General features: G+C 51.5%; 1 protein-coding gene across 4 annotated transcripts in view; it reads left to right on the forward strand.

The window, feature by feature from the left end:
- SLC37A2 (solute carrier family 37 member 2) overlaps positions 1–9409 on the forward strand; it is a 55528-nt gene extending 46119 nt beyond the window's left edge. For all 4 annotated transcript variants that reach the window (XM_069566387.1, XM_069566385.1, XM_069566386.1 and 1 more), the window contains 12 exons: positions 618–784; positions 1310–1347; positions 1583–1735; positions 2062–2152; positions 3626–3688; positions 3967–4052; positions 4518–4566; positions 4737–4810; positions 5076–5154; positions 5274–5371; positions 5605–5669; positions 8177–9409. In XM_069566387.1, coding sequence (XP_069422488.1) covers positions 618–784; positions 1310–1347; positions 1583–1735; positions 2062–2152; positions 3626–3688; positions 3967–4052; positions 4518–4566; positions 4737–4810; positions 5076–5154; positions 5274–5371; positions 5605–5669; positions 8177–8192 — 979 coding nt within the window. In that variant the 3' untranslated portion in view covers positions 8193–9409. The remainder of the gene's footprint in view (positions 1–617; positions 785–1309; positions 1348–1582; positions 1736–2061; positions 2153–3625; positions 3689–3966; positions 4053–4517; positions 4567–4736; positions 4811–5075; positions 5155–5273; positions 5372–5604; positions 5670–8176) is intronic.
- Positions 9410–20368: the final 10959 nt, after the last annotated feature.

Here is a 20368-nt window from a genome sequence, read left to right on the forward strand (position 1 = left end):
TGTGTATATATATAAATACATATACCCATATATTTTTAATGCATATATATGTATATGTCTTATATATTTATTTATTTTTCCCTTGAACTGGCTTTTGTGCAAAAAAAAAAGTTTCTTTTGGGCAGAGTTTCTCAGCCCTGGCACTGTTAACACTGTGGGCTACATTTGGGGCTGTGTAATTCTTTGTTGAGGGGCCATCCTACACACTGTAGCATTTAGCAGCCTCTACCTGCTAGACACCACCAGCACACTCTGGGCTGGATCACCAGAACTCTCCAGACAGTGTCCATGTCCCCTGGGGGCAATCACCCTTAGCTGAGGCCCTCAGAGACACAGCCTCAGGGCAAGAGAAGAAAGGGTGGGGCTGCGGCCCTGGGATGGAGGGGAGGCAGGTCTTGCTCAGGGAGCTGGCTGGGGAGCAGGGCACCGCAGGCCTGGCTGCCACTCACTTGATGCCAGCCAGCCCTGCCCCTCCTCCCCGACTGGGGTCTTCGGGCACAGAGGCTGCAGGCAGCCAGCTGTTCGCACTTGGCCGGGGCGGTCTCCGTGAGCCCGGGGCTTCTCTTCTTACCTTTCCTGCTCTTGCCTCCCTGCCTCCCTCCCCGCCTCCCCTCCAGGCGGGGGCTCATCATGGGCATCTGGAACTCCCACACATCCGTGGGCAACATCCTGGGCTCCCTGCTGGCTGGCGTGTGGGTGGATCAGCAGTGGGGCCTGTCCTTCGTGGTGCCCGGCGTCATCACTGCCATCATGGGCATCATCACCTTCTTCTTCCTCATCGAATGTGAGTGGACCCCTCTCCCTCCATCCCCACGGGGCCAGAGTGAAGCCTCCCAGTTAGGTTCTGGGAGAAGGAGGCTGGTCCCGTGGGAGTCGCGGGGTTGGAGGCCTAGATGTGTGACTCAGAGGACAACCTCTCTGAGTCTTGATTTCTCACGTGGGACACCTGCTTTCCTGGGCTGTGGAGAGTGTCTGTGAGACGTATGTCAAGATGCCCAGAAAATGCTGGCTCCTCTGAGCCTGACGCCGGGGAAGTGGGTTGGACAGCACCCTCTCCATGCTTGCTGCTTTTTTCCTGGCTCCCTGACAGATGGCCCCTGGGGTCATGGCCACGGTCACTTGTAAGCAAAAGAACGAAAGTCCACGAGGCTCTCGTGGTTAGGAGACCCAGGCCTCGAAGGTGGTCTCCGGAGCCCCGGCTCCCTCGTGCTGGAAACTCCATGGGCCCCTTTGCGGGTGTGGTGGTCACATGTCGTGCAGGGTGAGGGCCTGGTCTGCTGGCAAGCTTCTTAGAAGGTTTTCCTTTCAGACCCAGAAGACGTGGACTGCTCCCCGCCTCAGCACCACGTGAGTGTGGCCCCCAGCCCCACTCCACGGGGGGCTGGTCCCAGAGAGGCCTGGGGAGTTGAGGAGGGGCCTGTGTGTCCCAAGTTGGGCCCGTGGGTGGCTCCCTGGCAGGTGGTGAGTCCGGTCCAGGAGGGGAGTGCATACCTCATGCAGCTCATCTCACGTGGGTTGTCCCTCTAGCTGGTGGGGGAGTGGTATGTGGACGTGCCCCCAGTGAGGGCTCTTCTCTGCTCAGGGTAATCCAGAAGAGAGCCAAGACCACCCCGAGGACCCCGCAAACGGACCCCGCTGTAACAAAGAGAGCAGCCTGGAGTCAGCTGTCACCTGCTCCAAGGAAGCAAGCGCTCAGCCTTCCGCCATCAGCTTCTTCGGGGCCCTGCGCATCCCGGTGAGTCATCTGTGGACCAGAAGGAAGAGAGAGGCTCTCTAGATTTTTCTGTTGGGTGTCAGGAGATGGGGACACTCAGGGTGATCCATGGTGTTTGGAGTTTCTTTACGAGCAACGCTTAGGGCAGGAGCCCTCCTGGGGAGGGTAATGTGGCCGGACATTACCCTAGCATTCAGGCAGCAGGCATGTTGCTGTACCTGAAACTGGAGGTGTTCTAGAGGCTGCTCCGTGTGGTGGGCGGTGGAAAGTGCTGGCACAGGGCTCGGAGGCAGCAGGCCCCAGGCTGTCCTGCCCACCTTCCCATCTGCCCTCTGCTGTGCTCCCAGGGCGTGGTCGAGTTCTCCTTGTGTCTGCTCTTCGCCAAGCTGGTCAGTTACACCTTCCTCTACTGGCTGCCCCTGTACATTTCCAATGTGGGTGAGTACACGGGGAAGAAGAGGGGATATAGGAGCAGGGGGGCCTCCAAGGAAGAAACCCGCCACTTACACTTATGACTTCATGAATAGGCAGGATTTCTGCTGATCCTCTCCTAGCACAGAAGGAAAATTTTTTCTTTCATGGGAAGCTAAATTTTGCAGAAACCCTCCTAGTCCCTGACTGATTCCAGCCACTTTTCCTCACTTGGCACTCAGTCGAGCTTAGGAACTCAAGTCCTCTCTAACGTCTACTCCGGCCTCAAGTGAAACCCCACTTCAGGCCCATTGGCTCATAGATGGGTGGGATCGGAGGGTCCTGGAGAAACGGTCTGCCTTCTGAATGCCTGCAGGAGTCTCTCAAGCCTCCCCCAGCCCAAGGAAGAGGGCCTGACGAGCTGCCCTCACTGCTGGTAGCCTGGTGGGAAACACCATTATCTTCCCAGGGGCTGCCAGGATACTTGGGTCATTGATGCCCAGTGCCCAGGTCTGCTGGGCTGCCCACCTTGTGGTCTTCCTGTCTCCTGCCTCTGTCCCTGCCCAAGGATGGACAGATGAGGAGAGGTCACTTCTGTGGTTAGAAAAGGATGTTTATGTCCTCCCGTCCTGGGCCTCTGGTTTTCCCCAGGTGGGGCTGCTCTATTAAGGAACAGCTCTGCCCCCAGAGCCCAGAGCCCCAGAGCCCCAGAGCCCTGCCAGGGTCAAGGACCTCTCAGCAGGACCACCGGCCTCCCTCCAGGGCCCTGGGGGAACAAGCTGCGGTCCACACGGTACACTGGGCCACAGGATGCCATTTGGATGAGTCAGGGCCAAATCTCAAGTCGTAACCTGCCCCCTCCCACCCTCATCCTGTTTGCAACTGAGGGGCCTCCCCCAAAGACAGGGCTAGCGCCAGGGCGGCCCTGTGGACACTGATTCTTTGTTCTGTGGCCTTGATGCTGGCTACAGAGCGTGAGTCAACCTTGAGGGCTGGGCTGCCAGTCATGCTGCTGGGCGTCCCTCTTTCTAATCCCAGGGCAAGGTCAGGGGCCTGAGGTGCCCATTTTCCCAGTGAGCCTCCTTCCTGTTTATCAGTAGGGACTTCAGAAGGAGGTGACAAGCTCCTGTGTGGGCGTGCTGCTCCACCAGGGGCGGGCAGGCATGTGGCTGGACGGGCTGAGGCTCAGACAGCACTGGGGTGCACCCCGGTGGGACAGGGTCCTTGGGGGCCAGATCCCTGTGCTCTCGGAGGTCAAGGCCATCCGACAGGGGAAGAAGGTAGTACGGGCCTGGGGGCCAGAAAGGGTGTCCTGTCCCAAACTGCTGCAGACTCACCTGTGACCTAAGCCAGTCGCTTCCCTCAAGGCCCCCCACTCCTTCCTGCGAAGAAGTGGGCAATGATCCCGGACTGGGAGTCTGCCCGGACGCTTACAGCAGTGGCCCTCCACGCTGTCTGCCCTGAGTCCCCAGGTCTGAGCATGTGCTTCGTATTCCACAGTTCACTTCAGTGCCAAAGAGGCTGGGGACCTGTCCACGCTGTTCGATGTTGGTGGCATCATAGGTAAGGCCATGCCCTGCCGTGCCTCTCAGCTGGATCCACCTCTTCTCCTGTCGGGTTGCAGAGAGAAGGGACAGGTTCCCGTGGGATGTGACCTAGGCGGGTGGCCTCAGAGGGAAAAGGTGGCATCCTGCCCAGGTGGCCCTGGGTACGGGGACAATTGCAGAGGGGGACAGTCTGCTGGCCCGGGGTGCCCCAGTCAGGCTCATGCTGGGTGGACTGCTGGGGCGGTGCTCGGGGGTGCCCGTGCCTGGGGCGGCAGTGTGCACATTGTATTCCAGGCGGCATCTTGGCGGGGCTCGTCTCTGACTACATCAATGGCAGGGCCACCACCTGCTGCGTCATGCTGATCTTGGCTGCCCCCATGGTGCGTAGAACCTCAAGGTTGAGGGCCGGGAGCTGTGTGCACGCCCGGGCATCACACACACACACCCGTCTCTTTGCATGTGTGCAGCCCTGTGCACGGCCAGGGGAGGAGAAGCCAGGATCAGCACAGGGAAAGGGATCCACACTGAGAATTTTGGAAAAGGGCTAGTGGCTCTTCGACCTCAGTTAGAGCGGGGAATGTCAGCTGCTAAACTTCCTGACCAAGGAAAGAATAAGAGGCTGAGGTTTGATAGGAGAGGAAACTTCTGGGGCAAAGCGAAACAACGGATTACTGCGTGTTAGACCCTGCCTCCCTGGGACACTTGAGGACCAAGAGGCCAGGGTATGAGAGGAAAGAAGGGAAAGCGGGCTTCTGGGGTCTCTAGTCTTCTGGGCTCCAGGCTAATGGAGGCAGCCCACGGGGAAGCCAGCGTGTGAGCCTGCCCCCCTGCTTCTCCTCTCTCAGATGTTCCTGTACAACCACGTTGGCCAGAGAGGAATCGGCATCTCCATAGGTGGGGAGCTGGCGCTGCCCTGGGGACCACACGAGGCTGGCTTGGGGGCACGGTGGGCAGCCTGGGGAAGTGGAGGTTCTTGGCCTGGAGCCTGGGGGACTCACCCACTTTGGGGCAGAGGATGATGGTGGCCTCTCCTCTCTAACTGGCCGTCTCCATCACCACCTCAGTCATGCTGCTTATCTGTGGAGCCCTGGTCAATGGCCCTTACGCGCTCATCACCACCGCTGTCTCGGCTGACCTGGTAAGCAGGGCCACCTTGGGGCCTGGGCAGGGCCTCTGTCTCCAGGCTCATCTTCCCCACGTCTTTCCCCTTCTCCCAGCCTCCAGAGACGAGATCCTCAAAGTCCTTCACAGTCCACCCTGGTTCCCTGTTTCTTCCCAACTCCAAGCCCTCATCGCTCCCTTTCCCCGAGCCAGCCGCTTTCTCAGTCCTGGTCCTGCTCAGGGCGCTGCCTCTTAACTCGGCCCCCACCCCAACCCACCCCAACTCTGCTGTCTCTCTCCAGGGGACGCACAAGAGCCTGAAGGGCAATGCCAAGGCGCTGTCCACTGTCACAGCCATCATCGACGGCACTGGATCCATAGGTCTGTAACTTTCACCCTGGGCTCTCCCAACAGACCCCCGAGGCTGGTCTTGGGCAGAGTTTAGGATGCAGGGCAGGGCCCCTGCTCTGGGCCCTTCTCCAACACTGTGCTCCGCATAGGTGCGGCTCTGGGGCCTCTGTTGGCCGGGCTCATATCCCCCACGGGCTGGAACAATGTCTTCTACATGCTCATCGCTGCCGACGTCCTGGCCTGCTTGGTAAGAGTCTGGGGGCACACAGATGGGTAGTGGGAGGGGTCCCCTCCTGCAGGCCTGGAATCTGGGGCTCCAAAGGGTCCGGACGATGAGGACCGCTTCCTTTGCACGAAGCACTCTGCCTCCCATGGGTGACCGCCTGCGGAATGGCACCACTGTGAACAGCCAGCCCAGCGGTCACCCAGCGTTAGGGACTGGTGCTCCATGATCGTGCCTCCCTCCCCTCCTCCCCCTAGCTCCTCTGCCGGCTGGTGTACAAAGAGATCCTGGCCTGGAAGTCATCCCTGGGCAAAGACAAAGGGTAAGTCCTGCAGAGAGAGTGCTGGAGCCCTGTCCACCTGGCCTCACTCCTCCTGGGAGTGAAATCCATTGCTTGGGGGCTCTGCACAGAGTCTGAGCCCAGCTCCAGCCCAGACCTCAGGGATGCGGCCTGCGGACCCCGAAACGTGCTCCGTGAGCCCCGGCCCAGCCCCCAGCTCCACTAACCTGTCGTCTGTTGTCCTGTGTGTCTCCATAGCTCTAATGTGGCCCTAACCCACGCGTGATAGTCTTTTCCTCAAGTCCCATGACTTTTGTGAGTATTTCCTTCAAGTCTGTGACTACTGTGCTCTTAAGAGTGCATGCAAAGCCTCTCTCTCCTCCAGTGTGATTTTTCTGATTTTCCTGACTTTTCTGACTTTCGCTTTTTCCTTGGGGGCCAGTTCCAAAGATTCGGACTCTGGGCTGAATATGGTGCTTAGGAAGTATTTCCTCAGAGGCCAGAGCTGCTGGGAAGGTCGGCAGCCTCTCCTTACGGAGAGTGACAGGGTTTGGGACGGACCCCGTCCCCCAGGACAGAGGAGATGGTGTCTGGGGAAATAGTTTTTCCTCTGAACTCGGACGCTGAGCTGTCTGAACCTCCCAGAGTTCAGAAGCCGAGGGTGTCTGGCCTATCTACCTGGGGTATGCAGAAAAAAAGCAAATGCCAAGCGAAGCCTCTGGAACAAAACCCCAAGCTGACCTGAGGTGCGGTCTGCCTGTCGCCCAGAGGTGGTGGGTGCAGAGGTGGCTCAGACAGGCTCACGGCTGAGGCTGGGCGTGAGAGGCTGGGCCGCGCAGCTGGTGCTGAGCCTGGGAATATTCTCTTGCCACCTTTCTGGCTTTCCTTAGGAAGCTCTTGCTCGTGAGAAGCGGCCTGAGCGATGGACCTGGTCTGCATGGTAAACGTGAGGAAGAACCCGCTGGGGGCCTGGGAACCAGCACCATATCTGGGGAGGCACTTCCCTTTAAGGAAGGCATCACCCCGGCTCAGGGAGAGCAACCCGCAGGGCAGGAGGCATCAGCGGGGTCTCTGTCCTGCCCTGCCCTGGAGGGGGAGCAGAGGATGGCACCTCAAGACCAGTGCTGCTTCCACCTGCTGCCCCCCGCCCCCCAGGCCAGGCCTGCGGGGACCCGGGGAGGAGAGGGACTGAGGCAGGAGGGGAGGAGAGGGACTGAGGCAGGAGGGGAGGAGAGGGACTGAGCCAGGAGGGGAGGAGAGGGACTGAGCCAGGAGGGGAGGAGAGGGACTGAGCCAGGAGGGGAGGAGAGGGACTGAGGCAGGAGGGGAGGAGAGGGACTGAGGCAGGAGGGGAGGAGAGGGACTGAGGCAGGAGGGGAGGAGAGGGACTGAGGCAGGAGGGGAGGAGAGGGACTGAGGCAGGAGGGGAGGAGAGGGACTGAGCCAGGAGGGAAGGAGAGGGACTGAGCCAGGAGGGGAGGAGAATGATGCATAGTGAGCATCCGCTCTGGCCATTGACTTGAGTCCATCTAGCCGTACTGGCGTCCCTCTCAGCAGCCCTGAGAGGCTCAGAGCTCAGGGGACACACCTCAGGCCTTTAGGTCATCCCAGCAGAGCCCACCTTTGGACCTAGGTGTGCGAGTTCACTGCCATCTGCATCGTCAGCGGGTCTTTCTCTGAGGAAGGCCTGTGTCGGGGGCACGGAGGCTCAGAGCCAGGCCTCCGCACCAGAAACCCTGGCCAGTCCTGACTTCTCTGCTCGCCTGCTTCTGTCCAGCCTTGGCACCTTCTCCGAATGTCCGCGTCCTTGTGTGTCCAGTGGGGGTGCTCGTTCCTAAATATCTGATTGGGTTGGTCTCAGGCTGAGACACGCTGGGATAAAATGTGACATGGCTTTGCAAAGCTGTCAGACGTGGTACAAACACTGAAGTTTTTTAAAACATGATTCTGGCTTGGTGCTCCCTGCTGAAGAGGTGACGGGGAGCCCTAATGGCAATGAATGGGATGAAAAGCAATTATTGGGTTGGCCAAAAAGTTCATTCGGGTTTTTCCGTACAATGTTACCTGTTCAGTTCAGTCGCTGAGTCGTGTCCGACTCTTTGTGACCCCATGGACTGCAGCACGCCAAGCTTCCCTGTCCATCACCGACTCCTGGAATTTGCTCCAACTCCTGTCCATTGAGTCAGTGATGCCATCCAATCATCTCATCCTCTGTTGTCCCCTTCTCCTCCTGCCTTCAATTTTACCCAGCATTAGGGTCTTTTCTAATGAGTTAGTTCTTTGCATCAGATGGCCAAAGTATTGGAGCTTTAGCATCAGTCCTTTCAGTGAATGTTCAGGACTGATTTCCTTTAGGATTAACCAGTTTGATCTCCCTCATATGATGTTATGGGGAAACCCAAACTAACTTTTTGGCCAGGCTAGTATTAAGGGACCCAGTATTAAGGCAAGGGGACTTGCCTTCCCTGTTCCCACTGTTGGGACGGGAGCCACCACTTGTTAACCTGTGTCTCATCTTCTCTTCCACTGCCTCTGTCTTCCTCATGCAGGTATAGAGAAATGTGAGGCCCCTGATCAGAGCAGAAACATGGAGGGACTTTGCCGGGTCCCAAAGTGCCCCCCCACACCACACAGATGGCTGAGGCAAAAAGCCCCTTGACCCAGCACCAGCCAGCCCAGCCCGCGAGGCTTCCAAGGGCTAGGAGATGCTCCACGGGAAAGGACCGCCAAGTTCGAGGACATGGAAAACTCAAGGGCCTTGTTGGAGAATGGAGGGAATGCAGAGTGCTCACCATCCTGAAAAGGCATCTTGAGACCAAAACAAAACGCTCAGGCCGTGCCATCAGTGGATCAGCTTATTACAGGGTCACCTAACAGGATGGGATAGGCTGGACAGCGATCTGGGAGCACCCCCATGCCACCCAGGGGCTGTACGGACGATTCTATGGCTAACCTGGGGGACGAGGAGGCAGGACATGCATTCCTAAGTGAAAATTTATGAACACGTAACCAGTCTTGTGGGTGCTGGGAACATGTCAGAGATTTCCATCATTGCTTGGGGACTAACAGAGCATAGAAGCTACCTGATCCTAATGGTTATTAAACAGGGCAATGATTCAGCATACCGTACAGTCCTGAGTAGGCCCAGTGGAAGGAGAGGAGAGACTGTGAAGATCCCTGATGATGTCAGTTTCGCTGATCCAGGCCTGAATTCTGGAGACCGCAGGCCGGAGGGATTGGGGCTGAGGGCTGTCAGCGTTTTGGTACAAGGAGGGGTCTGCTCAGACTCTTTCTTGTTCAAATTCCAAGATGGATAGCCGAGGTTTGGTGAGGCCAAGGCCTGGAAAGAGTGTGTCTCTCCTTCTCACGTTAAACTGGAACCTCTGTAATCAGCCTCTACCTCAAAGTGTGTATTTCGGAGCCACCAGACCTCTCCTTGTCCCTTATGTCCACAAGCCTGTCTCTCCATGTGTCTCCCCACATTGGCACCCCTGCTTCTACCCTCCATCTGATCCTGTTTCTAACTTCTGACCCATTTTGATTAAAACATTGCTGTATCCTCCAGGGACCAGGGAGAGGCAGGGCGGGGTGAGGGTGTCACTCCCAGGCGTGGCCAGCCCCTGAGTGTGAGGGCACCTTGCCTCACTCTTGTCCCAGCCCTCTGTGTCCCCAGGGCAGATGGCTTATCAGGGCAGTGCTGTTGGGGAAGTGTGTAGGGTGGTGGGGCGGGGTGGGGCATGACCCAAAGTCCCAGTATATTATTAAATATTTTGATAATGAAATGCCAGTGGTTACTGAGTGCTCACTTTGGCCACCCTGAACCCTTGGGTCTGCCGGGCAAGCTCTTGGCATCTCTGTCTGCCCTCTGACACTGCCCATCAGCCCCTGTGCCAATGTGTGTTGCCAGCTGCTCCTGTGCTTATTGGGGATCATGTGGGCTATTTGGCACAGCATCCCAGGACCTCGGAGCGGTGTGCTGGGTGCTCCAAACTGGGGTGCTCATGGCAGCCGTGCCAAGAGGAGGCCGTTCAGTCAGTTCAGTTGCGCAGTTGTGTCCGACTCTTTGTGACCCCGTGGACTGTAGCACACCAGGCTTCCGTGTCCATCACCAACTCCCGGAGCTTGCTCAAACTCAGGTCCATTGAATCAGTGATGCCATCCAACCATCTCATCCTCTGTCATCCCCTTCTCTTCCTACCTCAATCTTTTCCAGCATCAGGGTTTTTTTTTTCCAATGAGTCAGTTATTTGCTTCAGGTGGCCATAGTATTGAAACTTCAGCTTCAGCATCAGTCCTTTCAATGAATATTCAGGACTGATTTCCTTTAGGATTGACTGGTTTGATCTCCTTGGAGTCCAAGGGACTCTCGAGTCTTCTCTCCAACATTATGGTTCAAAAGCATCCATTCTTCGGTGCTCAGCTTTCCTTATGGTCCAACTCTCACATTCATACATGACTACTGGAAAAACCATAGCTTTGACTACACGGACCTTTGCTAGCAAAGTAATGTCTCTGCTTTTTAATATGCTGTCTAGGTTGGTCATAACTTTTCCTCCAAGGAGTAAGCGTCTTTTAATTTCATGGCTACAGTCACCACCTGCAGTGATTTTGGAGCCCAAGAAAATAAAGTCTCTCACTGTTTCCATTGTTTCCTCATCTATTTGGCATGAGGTGATGGGACTGGATGCCATGATCTTCATTTACTGAATGTTGAGTTTTAAGCCATTTTTTTCACTCTCCTCTTTCACTTTTATCAAGAGGTGCTTTAGTTCTGCCATAAGGGTGGTGTCATCTGCCTATCTGAGGTTATTGATACTTCTCCCAGTAATCCTGATTCCAGCTTGTGCTTCATTCAGCCTGGCATTTCTCATGATGTACTCTGCATGTAAGTTAAATAAGCAGAGTGACAACATAAAGCCTTTGTGTACTCCTTTCCTCAGCAGTGGGGATACTGATAACCCAAGGGTATGCCTGGAGGCTAGTTCATTCTTTGGCTACAAATTCCTCCACACTGAGACAGGTTGTATACACACCAGTGGTGACAAATAGTAAGTCTCAAACTACTAAGACTCACTCTGGCTTGAAAAGCGGGAGCCAGTTGAAATGTCTTTTTTTCTTGGGGATGGTCTTGCTCCCTCAAGACCATCCCCAAGAAAAAGAAATGCAAAAGAGCAAAATGGCTGTCTGGGGAGGCCTTACAAATAGCTGTGAAAGGGAGAGAAGCAAAAAGCAAAGGAGAAAAGGAAAGATATAACCATTTGAATGCAGAGTTCCAAAGAATAGCAAGGAAAGATAAAGTCTTCCTCAGCGATCAATGCAAAGAAATAGAGGAAAACAACAGAATGGGAAAGACTAGAGATCTCTTCAAGAAAATTAGAGACACCAAGGGAATATTTCATGCAAAGATGGGCTCAAAAAAGGACAGAAATGGTAGGGAGCTAATAGAAGCAGAGGATATTAAGAAGAGGTGGCAAGAATACACAGAAGAACTGTACAAAAAAGATCTTCATGACCAAGATAATCACGATGGTGTGATCACTCACCTAGAGCCAGACATCCTGGAATGTGAAGTCAAGTGGGCCTTAGAAAGCATCACTATGAACAAAGCTAGTGGAGGTGATGGAATTCCAGTGGAGCTGTTTCAAATCCTAAAAGATGATGCTGTGAAAGTGCTGCACTCAACATGCCAGCAAATCTGGAAAACTCAGCAGTGGCCACAGGACTGGAAAAGGTCAGTTTTCATTCCAATCCCTAAGAAAGGTAATGCCAAAGAATGCTCAAACTACTGCACAATTGCAGTCATCTCACATGCTAGTAAAGTAATGCTCAAAATTCTCCAAGCCAGGCTTCAGCAATACGTGAACCATGAACTTCCAGATGTTCAAGCTGGTTTTAGAAGACAGAGGAACCAGAGATCAAATTGCCATCATCTGCTGGATCATGGGAAAAGCAAGAGACTTCCAGAAAAACATCTATTTCTGCTTTATTGACTATGCCAAAGCCTTTGACTGTGTGGATCACAATAAACTGTGGAAAATTCGGAAAGAGATGGGACTACCAACTACCTGATCTGCCTCTTGAGAAATTTGTGTGCAGGTCAGGAAGCAACAGTTAGAACTGGACATGGAACAACAGACTGGTTCCAAATAGGAAAAGGAGTACGTTAAAGCTATATATTGTCACCCTGCTTATTTAACTTACATGCAGAGTACATCATGAGAAATGCTGGGCTGGATGAAGCACAAGCTGGAATCAAGATTGCCAGGAGAAACATCAATAACCTCAGATATGCAGATGACACCACCCTTATGGCAGAAAGTGAAGAAGAACTAAAGAGCCTCTTGATGAAAGTGAGAGAGGAGAGTGAAAAAGTTGGTTTAAAGCTCAACATTCAGAAAACTAAGATCATGGCATCCAGTCCCATCACTTCATGGGAAATAGATGGAGAAACAGTGGAAACAGTGGCAGACTTTATTTTGGGGGGCTCCAAAATCACTGTAGATGGTGACTGCAGCCATGAAATGAAAAGACGCTTACTCCTTGGAAGAAAAGTTATGACCAACCTAGACAGCATATTCAAAAGCAGAGACATTACTTTGCCAACAAAGGTCCATCTAGTCAAGGCTATGGTTTTTCCAGTGGTCATGTATGGATGTAAGAGTTGGACTATAAAGAAAGCTGAGCGCTGAAGAATTGATGCTTTTGAACTGTGGGGTTGGAGAAGACTCTTGAGTCCGTTGCACTGCACGGAGATCCAACCAATCCATCCTAAAGGAAATCAATCCTGAGTGTTCACTGGAAGGACTGATGTTGAAGCTGAAACTTGAATACTTTGGCCACCTGATGCGAAGAGCTGACTCATTGGAAAAGACCCTGATGCTGGGAAAGATTGAAGGCAGGAGAAGGAGATAACAGAGGATGAGATAGTTGGATAGCATCACTGACTCAATGGACATGAGTTTGAATAAACTCCGGGAGTTGGTGATGGACAGGGAGCCCTGGTGTGCTGCAGTCCATGGGGTGGCAAAGAGTCGGACATGACAACCCAACTGAACTGAGTTGGGTTGTCTTGGTCCTCAGGCCCCCAGGGCAGAGCTGCAATTCAGGTTCTAGAAGGCGTCTTTCAGCACCAGGTTTAGGAACTTCCCTGGTGGCCCAGTGGTTAAGAACCCAGCTTGCAGTGTCACGTGGAATCCACAGGTTTGATTCCTGGTTAGGGGACTAGCATCCCACATGCAGTGGAGCAGCTAAGCCCGTGTGTTAGAGCCCTGTGCTCTACAAGTAGAGAGTCGGTGTGCAACAATGAAGACCTGGTGAGGCACAGCTAAGACCCAACACAGCCAGATAAATAATAAAAAATAAAAATAGATAAACCGCCCCCCATCACTGTCTTTTTTTGGGGGGGAGTTGTTAGTTCTAAAAGGTCTCGTAGGTCTTCATAAAACCGTTCAGCTTCAGTTTCTTCAGCGTTACTGGTTGGGGCATAGACTTGGATAACTGTGATATTGAATGGTTTGCCTTGGAGACGAACAGAGATCATTCTGTCGTTTTTGAGATTGCATCCAAGTACTGCATTTCGGACTCTCTTGTTGACCATGATGGCTACTCCATTTCTTCTGAGGGATTCCTGCCCACAGTAGTAGATGTAATGGTCATCTGAGTTACATTCACCCATTCCAGTCCATTTTAGTCCTTTTCATTATAGGGGACTGGAATGCAAAAGTAGGAAGTCAAGAAACACCTGGAGTAACAGGCAAATTTGACCTTGGAATGCAGAATGAAGCAGGGCAAAGACTAATAGAGTTTTGCCAAGAAAATGCACTGGTCATAGCAAACACCCTCTTCCAACAACACAAGAGAAGACTCTACACATGGACATCACCAGATGGTCAACACCGAAATCAGATTGATTATATTCTTTGCAGCCAAAGATGGAAAAGCTCTATACAGTCAACAAAAACAAGACCAGGAGCTGACTGTGGCTCAGATCATGAACTCCTTATTACCAAATTCAGACTCAAATTGAAGAAAGTAGGGAAAACTGCTAGACCATTCAGGTATGACCTAAATCAAATCCCTTATGATTATACAGTGTAAGTGAGAAATAGATTTAAGGGCCTAGATCTGATAGATAGAGTGCCTGATGAACTATGGAATGAGGTTTGTGACATTGTACAGGAGACAGGGACCAAGACCATCCCCATGGAAAAGAAATGCAAAAAAGCAAAATGGCTGTCTGGGGAGGACTTACAAATAGCTGTGAAAAGAAGAGAGGTGAAAAGCAGAGGAGAAAAGGAAAGATATAAGCATCTGAATGCAGAGTTCCAAAGAATAGCAAGAAGAGATAAGAAAGCCTTCTTCAGCGATCGATGCAAAGAAATAGAGGAAAAGAACAAAATGGGAAAGACTAGAGATCTCTTCAAGAAAATTAGAGACACCAAGGGAATATTTCATGCAAAGATGGGCTCAAAAAAGGACAGAAATGGTATGGACCTAATAGAAGCAGAAGATATTAAGAAGAGGTGGCAAGAATACACGGAAGAACTGTACAAAAAAGATCTTCACAACCCAGATAATCATGATGATGTGATCACTAATCTAGAGCCAGACATCCTGGAATGTGAAGTCAAGTGGGCCTTAGAAAGCATCACTACGAACAAAGCTAGTGGAGGTGATGGAATTCCAGTGGAGCTGTTTCAAATCCTAAAAGATGATGCTGTGAAAGTGCTGCACTCAACATGCCAGCAAATCTGGAAAACTCAGCAGTGGCCACAGGACTGGAAAAGGTCAGTTTTCATTCCAATCCCAAAGAAAGGCAATGCCAAAGAATGCTCAAACTACTGCACAATTGCAGTCATCTCACATGCAAGTAAAGTAATGCTCAAAATTCTCCAAGCCAGACTTCAGCAATACGTGAACCATGGACTCCCTGATATTCAAGTTGGTTTTAGAAGACAGAGGAACCAGAGATCAAATTGCCATCATCTGCTGGATCATGGGAAAAGCAAGAGACTTCCAGAAAAACATCTATTTCTGCTTTATTGACTATGCCAAAGCCTTTGACTGTGTGGATCACAATAAACTGTGGAAAATTCGGAAAGAGATGGGACTACCAACTATCTGATCTGCCTCTTGAGAAATCTGTATGCAGGTCAGGAAGCAACAGTTAGAACTGGACATGGAACAACAGACTGGTTCCAAATAGGAAAAGGAGTGCGTCAAGGCTATATATTTTCATCCAGCTTATTTAACTTCTATGCAGAGTACATCATGAGAAACGCTGGACTGGAAGAAACACAAGCTGGAATCAAGATTGCCAGGAGAAATATCAATAACCTCAGATATGCAGATGACACCACCCTTATAGCAGAAAGTGAAGAGGAGCTAAAAAGCCTCTTGATGAAAGTGAAAGAGGAGAGTGAAAAAGTTGGCTTAAAGCTCAACATTCAGAAAACGAAGATCATGGCATCCGGTCCCATCACTTCATGGGAAATAGATGGGGAAACAGTGGAAACAGTGTCAGACTTTATTTTAGGGGGGGTCCAAAATCACTGCAGATGGTGACTGCAGCCATGAAAGTAAAAGACGCTTACTCCTTGGAAGAAAAGTTATGACCAACCTAGATAGCATATTCAAAAGCAGAGACATTACTTTGCCGACTAAGGTCCGTCTAGTCAAGGATATGGTTTTTCCTGTGGTCATGTATGGATGTGAGAGTTGGACTGTGAAGAAGGCTGAGCGCCAAACAATTGATGCTTTTGAACTGTGGTGTTGGAGAAGACTCTTGAGGGTCCTTTGGACTGCAAGGAGATCCAACCAGTCCATTCTGAAGGAGATCAACCCTGGGATTTCTTTGGAAGAAATGATGCTAAAGCTGAAACTCCAGTACTTTGGCTACCTCACGTGAAGAGTTGACTCATTGGAAAAGACTCTGATACTGGGAGGGATTGGGGGCAGGAGGAGAAGGGGACGACCGAGGATGAGATGGCTGGATGGCATCATGGACTCGATGGATGTGAGTCTGAGTGAACTCTGGGAGTCGGTGATGGACAGGGAGGCCTGGTGTGCTGCGATTCATGGGGCCGAAAAGAGTCGGACACGACTGAGTGACTGAACTGGACCATCACTGTCTTTTAAAAAACAACAAAGCAGCCACACTCAGGGAAGCCACTAGATGGCGCGTTCACTCCATGGTAGCCTGTGGCCAGCGCTCCCTTTAGGCTTCCAGAGGCTCCCTCATCTGCTTGCTTTTCCTCTGGAGGTCTCCTCTTCCCAGCCTCACTTTGAACCTTTTTATTAGAAAACTAATAACGTCCCGTTCTTCAGAGGATCCCTGTGAGTGAAGGAGACAAGTTAGTGTTAAACACATGCCCTGCTCTCAGGGGCTTGTCTAGTTAGGGGATGAGACAGGAATAGGGAAGTGTTTAAACAATGCAAGAGAAAAACAGCAGGGTGGTGACTCAAGAGACTTTGCCATCTGCCAGTCCAGCCCTGAAAGGGCGGGGCCGGGGAGGGCGACCCCAGTGGCAGAGGACGAACAAATGTGACCGTCCAGAAGGAAGCATGAACAGGACGGAAGTTAAAATGAACAGGCACGAAGCCCCTAACATGTGAGCGCAGGAACTGGAAAACCCACAGGACACGGTCATCGGCTCAGTGTAGTGCTGTGGAGATGCTAAGTGCGTGTGGGCGCTCGGGGCCAGCCTCAGAAATGAGGGCTGGGGTGAAGGTGGGAGTTTGGGGCCCCCTCACCTCGAGATCTGCCCTGGCACACCTGGCTCCCTGGCCCAGGGTCCCTGCTCCCCTGCTGCCCTGGGCACCGGCTGTCTGTCCCTGGATGCCTGGGACCTACCTGGCTGCTCTCTGGGCCTCTGCACTCACTTGGGGCTAATGCGGGAGCATCACGTTAATTAGTTATTCATTTAATTTAACTTCACATTTGGTCTCAATTAAGCTTAAAGTGTTCTTCCTTATAGATGTTACAATAGCACTTGTAATTAAAAAGCAGTAACTCTTCGCATTCCTCCTTCCGAGATCCATGGGGAGGCTGGGCTAATGAGGGGGAGTGGGGATAAGCCAAGAAAAGGAAAGCTACTCTCTCAGTGGATCTCCACACTCTGAGGGGGGCCATCAGGAGTGAGGTCGGGGAAGGAATGGACACATTGTGGGGTTGGTGGGCACCCTGAGAACTAGAGAGTGGACCTGGAGCTAAGGGGCCAGCCTTGGCTATGCAGGCGTGGGGTATGGGGAGGATGGCGGAGGGATGGTAGAAGGAGGTGGTCCTTAGGGGTGGAGGATGGGGCCCTACACTGGGGGGAGGGCGCAGAATAATGCCCCCTCCTCCAGAGAGGTCTGCATCCCGAATGCCAGGATCAGTGAATGTTATCTTTCACAGTAAATGAGACTCTGCCGATGCGGTTAAGGACCATGACGTTGGGAGAATACTCTGGATTGGGGGTGGGCCCAACGTAATCACAGCTGCTCCTGATAAATCGGAGAGGGAGGCAGGAGTGTCAGGTGTCAGGTTAGATGACGCTGGCCTTTTTAAACATGTAATTAGTTACTTGATTTATTATTGGTGGCAGCGGGCCTTAGTTGCAGCACACGGGATCTTCCTTGTGGCACGCGGGCTTCTCGCTCTAGTTGCGGTTTGCAGGCTTAGTTGTCCCGATGTGGGATCTTGGTTTTCTGACCAGGGATTGAACCTATGTCTTCTGTGTTGGAAGGCAGATTCCTAACCACTGGACCACCAGGGAAGTCCCTGATGCTGGCTTTTTAAAAAATATTTAAATTTTTTTTTAATTTTTGGCTTCCACCTTGCTATTTGCATGCAAGATCTTAGTTCCCTGACTGGGAATTGAACCTGCATCCTCAGCAGTGAAAGTGCCCAGTCCTAACCACTGGATCACCAGGGAATTGCCAGAAGATGCTGGCTTTGAAGATGGAGGCAAGGCCAAGGAATATGGGCAGCCTCCAGAGGCTGGAAAAGGCAAGGAAACAGGATTCTTCCCTGGAACCTCCAAAACCTTGATTTTAGCCTTGGGAACTCATTTCAGATATCTGACCTCAAAAGCACTATAAGTTAATAAATTCGTATTGTTCTAAATTACTAGTGAAAAAAGTGAAAGTGTTAGTTGTTCAGTCGTGTCCGACTCTTTGCCATTCCCTGGACTGTAGCCCACCAGGATCCTCTGTCCACGGGATTCTCCAGGCAAGAATACTGGAGTGGGTTGCCATTTTCTTCTCCAGGGATATTCCCAACTGAGGGGTCACACCTGGGTTTCTTGCATTGCAGGAAGTTTCTTTACCATCTGAGCCACCAAGGAAGCCCTCTTTACTACTAAGTTTGTAGTAATTTGTTACCGCAGCAATAGGAAAGTATTACACATCCCCAGGATAAAAAGGGGCCAATATTAATCTGAAGATGGCAAAACCAGAGAAATCCTCAAAGATTTAAAAAAAAAAAAAAGTGGAGAGGATGGCCATAGGGCATTTAGCAAATAAATGCCACCAAACTCCAAATAAATGTGTAAGGACCCCGAGTTCCCTGAGGGCAGGACCTGGGCTAAATGCACATCTTTTACACCAGTGGTCCTAACCTTTTTGGCTCCAGGGCCCGGTTTTGTGGAAGACAATTTTTCCACGGACCAAGGGGCTGGGTGGATGGTTTCAGGATGGTACAAGTACATTACCTGTATTGTGCACTTTATTTCTTGGATTACTACATTAGCTCCACCTCAGATCGTCAGGCATTAGATCACAGAGGTCAGGGACCCCTGCTTCACAGTATCCAATGTGTGTGAGGAAAACCAGAAGATGAACTTTTCATTCTGTCTGTGCTGCTGGGCCCTGGTTTTGATCCCTGCTGTCATTTCTTAGGTCCCAGGAAACTGAGGCAGGAGGGTGTGTGTTGAGTGGGTGGGGAGGGGGGCTTGGAAATATTTTCCTTGAGTAAACAGCAACTGATGTGGCTTGTAGAGACAGAGGTCAAGAAACGCACACACATTCTTGCCCTGTGGCTTTGGTTCTTGGCGCCTCTGAAAACCAACCCAAGTATCCATTTTTCCAGGCAGGCAGTGCTGAAGAGAGAGATGGTCGTGTGTGTCCTTGACAGTGAATCCACCAGTCGCTCCATCAGTGAGGAGCTTTACTTGAGGGGGAAGCTGAAGTCTTACAGTGCAGGGCCCCCAAGCCAGAGCTGATCAGTGAAGCTGTCCCTGAGTCCATGTGGCTTCTGATTGCATAGCCCTGGATTCCTGAGATTCCAGATTTTGCAGTAGACTCAACTGCATTTCCTTGCTACTTCCTGCCTCCTCCCTTTTCCTTTGTTTTCACCTTACAGGGCAACGTGGTAAAAGACAGTGAAGAGCTGAGACTGCCTGACTTTAGTCCTGGTTCCTGTTTAACTAACTCCTAGCTGAGTGACCTCAAGCAAACCACCTTGCCCCTCTGTTCCCTGTTTGTGAAATGGAGGTATTAAGAATACTCAAGAGTTGCTATAAGGATGCCGTTAGTTAATACTTAAGAGGTTCTTAGAAAAGTGCCTTGTACGTGTTTGCTAAATACAATAAAAATTGTGAGTTCAGCAGGTAAAGAAGAGAATATTCCCAAGTATCTGGGCTGGAAATAGAGATGAAAGGTTGAATTCTGTGGGTGATAAAATCTCTTCCAATCCTGAGTTTTTATGCTCCTGTGAGGATAATCACTTCTTCAGATTCATACCCATGGGGTTCCCATTCCCACGTCTGGGAAGTTGCTCCTACGTGGTAAGAACCAAATATTTAAAGCTTCATGCCAAGAAGTCCTGATAAAATGTTTTTTATTTGTACTAGAAATGTTAACTGGTTGAGCTTCCCTGGCAGCTCAGATGGTAAAGAATCTGCCTGCAGTGCAGGAGACCCAGGTTTGATCCCTGGGGAAGAAAGATCCCCTGGAGAAGGAAATGGCAGTCCACTCCAGTATTCTTGCCTCGAGAATCCCATGGATAGAGGAACCTGGTGGGCTACAGACCACTCTGGTGGGCACAGAGTCGGACACGACTGGGTGACTAACACCTAAGTGTTAATTAGGAATTCTTTAATGAGACCTTTACCTGTTTTGGATATGGGTCAGAGGAATGGTGGGTGTAAGTAGTTAGGAAATAATAAGCCAATGAAAAAATAAGGAGTTGCCTGAAAGCCAGAGCTGATCATTAAACTGTTTGAGAAACGAGATACCAGGATGCCAGTGTCAAGTGGGAGCCTCGCTACTAACTACTTACGCAACTTTTACAATCCCCATATCTCTCTGCTTGTCTCTCGCCTGTGAAATAACTGCGGCAGGTTTCTTTTGTGTTTGCATTTATTTTTGGCTGTGCCGAGTCTTTGTTGCTGAGTGGGGGCTACTCTTCGCTGGGGCACCAGGACTTCTCATCGCAACAGCTTCAGCAGTGGCACACGGGCCAACTGAGCGGCACATGGGCTCCTTGCTCCGCGGCATGTGGGGTCGTCCTGGATCAGCGATTGAACCTGTGTCCCCTGCATTGGCAGTCGGATTCTTTAACCACTGGACCACCGGGGATGTCCCCACAGCACGTTTCTTGACCCATCGATGCAAATCAAAGCAAAACAAAATCGTTCAACTGCAGCAACGACAGGACAGAGTTGATAGAAAAGTCTGTCTCAGAGAACAGAACAAGGAATGGCTTACTTTATGTGAGAATAAAAACATTTAGAAATGATTTGGATGTCTTCATCCCAGGA

The sequence above is a fragment of the Ovis canadensis genome, chromosome 21, assembly GCF_042477335.2.
Source record: "Ovis canadensis isolate MfBH-ARS-UI-01 breed Bighorn chromosome 21, ARS-UI_OviCan_v2, whole genome shotgun sequence".
NCBI classification, from domain to species: domain Eukaryota; kingdom Metazoa; phylum Chordata; class Mammalia; order Artiodactyla; family Bovidae; genus Ovis; species Ovis canadensis.